Below are 7350 nucleotides of genomic sequence, written 5' to 3' on the forward strand. Positions count from 1 at the left end.
GCGTGACGATAGTCATAGGCCGATAATGGCATTGTGCAATGGAGAGATTTTTTATTTATTTTATTTTTATAAATTATAAATAATAATTTGATTTTAAACTGGTATAAGGATAAAATAATCATAATGAATAGAATTTATATCTTTTATAAAACATGGGTATATTTTATCATTTGTCTTTGGAAAGTATATATTTCATTTTACCCCTAGAATCTTTTATCCCTATTCCACTTTTTATAGTGTCAAATTATGTGTACCAATAATATTCTCTTCGTCCCATTATTATTGGCTTTATTATATATCCACGCTATATACACCCCTGCACGTCGACCAACTTACAGAATTTAGTTGGAATAAATTTGGTAAATAGCAATTACAGCAGAGAAGATGTAAATGGTGATGTACCATCACAAATGCCAATCAATACTATGAATTAATTCATGTACATTATACATATATACATCAAGGGCATGTACCTTCAAATTCGTGAATGGCTGCTTCCCATCGCAATCTTTGCACGACACAAGAGCCAGCGTCGCGCAATTCACGTAAGACCGCTCGCAGAAAAAATGAGCCATGTTTGCAGCAGAGCTACATTCACTCACTTGTATTCTGTATTTCAAGACTCAATCTATAATCTTCTCGCCAGTCGAGAAAAGATTCCACACCACAGTCCCAACTAAGTAGAGCCCCACGGATACTTGGAAAACATTATCCCAAGAACCTGAAAAATAGACCACCCAAAACACGATGCCAGCGAGCACTTCAGGAACCAGTATTTTTGAAGATTTAGTTGGCTTATGTTGTAATAATTCAAGGATATACCATGTTGCAAGATATAACCAGTTGTCGCGGTTCCAAAAACTCCAGCCAGCACTCCAGCAGTATTCGATAGACCAAGCAATACACCCTGTAAAAGGTTTATTAGAAATTACTTGTACAATTATACTACCAAAGTCATAACTAAAAAAACATATCAGTTTGACCCCCATACATGGTGTTGGTGTCCAAGGGACATAAATGATGGTTATAGTATAGAAATATCTACATGATGTTCTAAAAGGTACTCGCCGGTGCAGCACTCACAAACTGGCGTTATGCCTTGTGGCTCTAGGACATGTAAATAGAAGCTCTCTTTCCCAACTTTTAAAGTGGTATAACATCTTAATTGTGATAAACAACTATCTATAAATTAGCAAAAATAAGACAGAAATAAGTAGATGAAGATGAAAAAGAAGATGTTATCAAAACAGCTTCGACTCCAGCCATCCCCAATATCTTACACTTCTTTATTCACAACTTTTCTCAGTCATCCTGTGTAGCTAATAAGGATTGCCTCGCTGTCCATAGTGTTCATATCTACTTAGGTGCCGTTGGTTTGAGTGATAAGGCATGATTGATAAAATAATCCAACTTAATCAAGTGTTTGGTTTGCATGATTCGGCCCGTGATGGATAACTCGGCCCGCACTCTAATCATCCAATTGGATGATTATTTATCATCTTAAGTTGGGCGGATTATTTAATCATCCTCCAATCCTATCAATCTTATCTATTAGCATATTCAATTATACTCGAAAGAATGTATGAAGCTTGGATATCTTTCGAATTTTCTTCAAAAGTTACTAGTATTTAGCTCATTACTTTTATGATATCTTTCCTTTGACTAAAAACTTATCAACGTTTTCTCCACTCTCTACAGTATGTTGTGACCTTTTAAGTTTATTCATCAAAAGTTGAATATTGAATTATAATGTTACTAATATACCTTCAGTCAAGTAGGAAAGCACAAAAACAGGGTAGATTAGGAGGAAGTACGTACTGAATATCGAGGAGCAATATCTTGATGATTTGAATATAATCCTGATTGTGAAAAGGCATCAAGTCCCTGCAGAAAAAGATTACTTAAGGAAATCATAAATAAATTAAACAACTTGAACAACAAGTATGCAAGGACCACAAGTAAATACTTTAATTTCTTCCCGAATAACTCTCTGATAAACTATTTATTCATAGTTGAAAGTAACTACCATATAGCAGAAGATAGCAAAGACAATCAGAGGAAAGGCTCAAACAACAGATGGGATTACTTATTTTTATTTTTTGAGTTGGGAGATTGGGTGGGGGGGTTGGATTGAGATTCATACCCGGGTCTCTCACCCTTACAAAAGAGATGAATACTACTAAGCTACATGGGTTGTGGTGGGATTACTAATCTTTAAAGAATAATTGCAATAAATTTGTAAAGTTTAATATATGATTTTTATAATTTCTGAACAGCATAATAAACAAACCTGGCTGCAAGCCATACACAAAACTGCCACTGCAGGGGAATCAATATGGCTCAACTGAGTTAAGAAAAAAGCCGGGCCTAAAAATCCAACAGTCTGCATCATCTGCACAAGACAACAAACAATGCGAACAATGAAATAAGTGAATCCTTGTTTCCTCCATGTTCAAGTCGGGATATTATCAAGTGATTGCCAATATGTGTCAATATATCCAAGCACATCAAACTTACTAGTTTCAAGATGCGGCACTAAATCTGCCCCTAAGTTTCTAATTAGAGAGATGGGTCACTGATGATTTATTACATATGTAATAATCTAGTTTGCAAGTTCATAAATCAACATAAAGAATACATTTTCCTAGGAGGCCAAACGGCAACGAATGTCAAAAGACTCAAAACTAGTAGCAGTTTTGTGTAATCTTCTATTGCAACATCAACCATGGTGAAAGTGTAACATGTTAGGATTTATAGCATTATAGCTTTTGCAGAGAACTAATATTATTTATTTATCAAATTCTAGACTTGTACTCTTCTTTCCTTATTGTACTATAGAGAGTCAGATAAATTTTTAAGAATCTCCAAAATATTGCCCAAAAATGTATTATGTAGCACTTGGTACTGTCACACTATTGGTCTGATTGATAGTAGTGTGTTTTCGGGAAAAATGTTCTATCATGGGAGATAGGTGTGATATATAAAGCATTGAGGCTGGGATGGGTGCATGTTTCTATGCAAAAAGCTTATAACTAATAGCAACGGCACAACACTAATTCTTTAGCTTTACAAAGAAAAAAGCTTCTAAGGTACTTCCTCTAATCAGGGCAGTTTCTCTACAGAGAGGCCAACAAAATCCCCACCTTAAAATTGTGCGCTTATAGCTAAAAGCAATAGTGATTGCTACACAGTTTTACTTACATTATAAAATACAAAATTGATTAGTAAGTTCCAGTCTGTCTATCTGATTCATTATTTAAAAGTTGACTTGATTTCTAGACTTTAGTTGATCATTTCCTTATACTAGCTATTTTAACAAGTTTCATTAATTCACTTCAAAATCGAAAGTAAGTAACAAGATTCACTACTTTGACACGCATTCTTATAACTATATACAAAACTAAAAAGAGCCTTACCTTTCTAACCAAAGTTACAGATACACCTCTGCTTACTAGAGTATCTGCAATCCAACCACCCAAATTGGCAGAAAACGCCATAGTAAGCCATGGAAAGACAGAATAAAGTCCTGACTCGGTAAGATTAAACTTCAACACCTACAAAAGACATTGACATCACAAACTGAAATTAGGCTTTGAAGTTTATATATGATTGAAATATAAGCAACAGAACTGCATCCTTTGTCGGGTCTTGATTCATAGAATTTGTCTTCAACACTATGAATCAAAACTTGATTCTATATCCATCAATATACAGGAAACGGATAAATAAATATATTAAGGGTGAGTTCTCTTTGATGAAAAAGTGTGGAAAACATATATTTTCGTCCTGTTTCTACTCTTTTCACATGTTCTCTAAGGTGGATAATTATCCCCGGGCAGCCCCTTTTCCTTCCTTTTTACTCCAATTTATGAATCATGGGGTATGGATGTGATAATATTTTCCCATGTTTTCCACTCTGGAGAACATGAGATAAAAAAGGTGGGTGTGATAAAATTTTCCCATCCTTTCTTATCCCTCATTTTCTTATGATAAATTTACAACCAAAGTAAACACATCCTAAACTAATTCACAGTGATCAATAATAGCTACCACAGTACAATAAGTTGATTTACTTAATGTACTTGACGATACGGATTCGTGACCTTCATCTACATGATACTCATTGACTAAGTCACTATACTAAAGGAGGAAGGATCGGTATTCCCTAACAAGGAAATAAGACTAGAGCTCTTGATATAACTAAGCTTCCATGATTCTCTTTATAGGATTGACAATATTTTCAAGGGGATGGAATCTAATTTAGGATGATGGTGGGTCTAAAATTTTACTTCCTGGTGCAAAATTTAAGTTTACCTTGTCCATACGTGCACCTAAACAAGAAGCACAACCAAAAATGCATTATCCTATTGTATGTCATGCAATGATGGGTGATAACAATGAATGGGGCCGTCGGCAATTTAGCAAACCAAAGGCAATCGGCAGAAATTCAGACAAAAAAAGTTTTTGATGGAATCAGTATCTTCTTTTACAATTATCATCAGGAAACTCTGTTGTCTTCATATATACAGCATTTATGTGTAACCGGTGTAACAAGTAAAAAATAATCCCTTATTATTCAGGATTGATCTCACAGACATAGGCAGTCGAATAAAACTCACATATACATTACCTGGTTATAATATGTCGGCATCCAGGTAAGAAGGATAAATGTTCCCCAATTGTGACAGAAATGAGATACTATCAGGGCCCATACAGGTGGTTTTGATAAAATTAATTTCCATGGTATCGACTTGGCTGGTTGCTTAGATACGCAGTTGCTAACAATGAGCTTCTTTTCCGCAGGCAGCAATTGAGGATCGTCTGCAGGTGAACTGTAAGCCTGCATCATGCAATCCTTGTCAAGAACAGTATTAACTATTCAAAATCTGGAAGTCATAATCTTAAATTTGACCAGAATATGCCAAAGTCTCAACAGGTTTCGTACTAATTGAGAACTTACCTTGTTAACCCACAAAGCTAACCAAACTGTGCCGAGAGAACCAAATGAATAAAAGACAGATGGCCAGCCAAACTTATGGATCAACATCGGTGAAAAAGCCAGACCAGTGACGGATCCAAGATACATCCCACTGTAAACCAACGCCAACGACCTACTTCTCTCGGATACAGGAACCCATTTTGATAGTATAGTATTCATAGCAGGCATTGCAACACCCTGCAAGAAAGTGATCTAGCTTACTCCAGAGACAATAATAATAAGTATTTTTTTTTCAAAAAAATGACATCGAGAATAGCATTTGTCTATCGAGTATGTCACTAACCTCTCCAATACCCATGAAAGCACGGACAACAAGTAAAAAAGGCAAACCAAGTTTTGCTGCAACTGGAGTGAGTATTGTTGCTACTGACCACCAAACTACACCAAATCCTAAAACAAATTTTCCACCAACGGTATCTGCCCATATACCTCCTGCAATCTGATATTCATGTCATTAACAAATCTAAGATATCAACTGCACATACAGTGAATAAAAGGTGGCACACCATACATAAGTCAAAACAAGTTCCAACTCAGATTGAGCATCCTAGTACTATCAAATCAATGAAATCATCAAAGATGCAAAGCATGTTTAGCAGGTGAAAATAATAGACAAACTAAGAATGGAGGCCTCAGATTGGACACTCAAGCTCAATCACGTAGCAAAAAACCATAAGATGCAGATGAAAACAAATGATGTTACCACAAAACAAGTAAGATCGTCTGTATACCTGAGTGAGAAGGTAACCCCAGAAAAAAGAGGATTGAATCAAACCAACGGTGGTCGGACTCCAATTGTACTCTGATGCCATTGGAAGTATTGCAATGCTCATGTTTACCTGAAAAGACAAAAAGAAAAAAAAATTATATTTGCTTACATTGTGCCACAAAAATTCCCAAAGTCATAGAAATGAAAGATCCTAGATAGCCTACTTCAAGTCATGAAATCGTAAATGGTGTATTAAAACGAACGTGATGACAAGAACAATAAAAGCACAAACAACGAAGACAAACAGAATGAGTAAAGAAGCGACGGTTAATTACTCACTCTATCCATATTGCAAAGTAGGAAAGCCGAAAAGCAGAGGAGCACAATCACCCATCGCTTCGGAAACTCTTCCCACCACGGAAGGGCGACGCCGCCGCCGTCATCCGTGGGAGGAGCTTGGTCGAGTCGAACTGAGTCCGGCGCCGACTCCGCAATATCATACTTCTCCGACTTGACATCCGCCCGCACTCTTCCCCATCGTAGCCTCGAAACGAAGCGGTTGCCAGTGTAAGTAGGGCGCAAATGGGAGGGGCAAAAGTGGAAAGGTGAGGGGCGAGACTTGGAGTGAAGAGTGGCTTTTCCGGTGGTTGTGAGGAGGTGAGCGGAGTTGAGAGAAATGAGCAGACCTCTGGCGTTCATGGCTCACCAGAGAAAAAGCTATGAGTTCCGAGGAACTCTTGAAAATTCCTTGGTTTATTCCATGGGAATCTTGGAATTGAGCCGTGAGAGTTTGATGTTCGGGGCAGTGGTGATCGGTTCAACCACGTGTGATAGCCTCCAAACCAGATAAACTAACCCTCTTGATATTTTGGGACTTTTTTTTCATTTTCCGAATCTCATAACCACACCACTTTCTATAATTATGTGTAATCAAATTCAAGACTCGTATATTAAATTGGATGAAACAGCTATCACTCTTACTAAACAAAATTGACTTTAGTAATCAGTCATTCCTCATTCAATGAAAATTTTAGCAACAAATAAAATCTATATCTATATAACTAGTGTATAACCCGTCGAAATTCGACGGGGAACCACTTTACATTATAATTATTATTCAATATTATTTATAACCATATTATATGAAAAACTCTCTCTGTCTCATTATAAGTGAGACCATTTTTCTGGACACGAAAATTAAGAAAAATGTATTTTGTGGGTAGGTGAAAAAATGAAAAGGTGTTTAAAGGGTAAAACTTTTATCCAAAAATAAAAGAGTCTCACTTATGATGGGACACCCAAAATAGAAAGAGTTTCACTTATGGTGGAACAGATGGAGTAGTCTTTATATACATTATTTTTTATTACTTTTAATTTGTTGGACAAAAATAAATTGGTGGTACAGTTCAAACTATAATAATCTCAACTATCTTCGCAAATTATATAGTATTAATTTTTTGTTGAGAGCTAAAATAGATTGTCTTTTTTATACTCTCTCTGTCCATGATAACGTTTCAATTTTTGTCATTTTGGTTCATCCACAATATCATTTCCACTTCCATTAATAGCAATATGATCCACATAACATTTTATTTCCCTCCACACATTTACAGTGGGACCCAAACTCCACTCACACCAATAC

At 36.1% G+C, this 7350-nt stretch overlaps 1 protein-coding gene across 2 annotated transcripts; it reads right to left on the reverse strand.

Annotated features, from left to right (window-relative positions):
• Nucleotides 1-332: 332 nt before the first annotated feature.
• LOC131006733 (sodium-dependent phosphate transport protein 1, chloroplastic-like) lies at nucleotides 333-6728 on the reverse strand. 2 transcript variants are annotated; one of them, XM_057933864.1, is made up of 10 exons: nucleotides 6048-6728; nucleotides 5731-5838; nucleotides 5283-5438; nucleotides 4961-5176; nucleotides 4631-4840; nucleotides 3417-3554; nucleotides 2291-2392; nucleotides 1819-1884; nucleotides 823-907; nucleotides 333-721 (listed from the first exon to the last, which is right to left on the reverse strand). In XM_057933864.1, exons 1-10 carry the CDS (start codon nucleotides 6405-6407, stop codon nucleotides 624-626), a joined length of 1539 nt encoding a protein of 512 aa, XP_057789847.1. In that variant the 5' UTR covers nucleotides 6408-6728; the 3' UTR covers nucleotides 333-623. The 2 variants fall into 2 exon arrangements, with proteins under 2 accessions (XP_057789847.1, XP_057789846.1); XM_057933863.1 differs by having other exon boundaries at nucleotides 333-907; nucleotides 6048-6595.
• Nucleotides 6729-7350: the final 622 nt, after the last annotated feature.

Source organism: Salvia miltiorrhiza, chromosome 1 (genome assembly GCF_028751815.1).
Source record: "Salvia miltiorrhiza cultivar Shanhuang (shh) chromosome 1, IMPLAD_Smil_shh, whole genome shotgun sequence".
NCBI lineage: Eukaryota > Viridiplantae > Streptophyta > Magnoliopsida > Lamiales > Lamiaceae > Salvia > Salvia miltiorrhiza.

Coding starts and splice junctions, on each gene's coding strand:
- LOC131006733 (XM_057933863.1), bottom strand. CDS start 6,407: ATGAACGCCAGAGGTCTGCTCATTTCTCTCAACTCCGCTCACCTCCTC. Junction 5,177..5,282: donor CTTTCATGGGTATTGGAGAG/GTTAGTGACATA, acceptor ACTTTCTTGCAG/GGTGTTGCAATGCCTGCTAT. Junction 1,885..2,290: donor TGTGTATGGCTTGCAGCCAG/GTTTGTTTATTA, acceptor CTTTTTCTGCAG/GGACTTGATGCCTTTTCACA.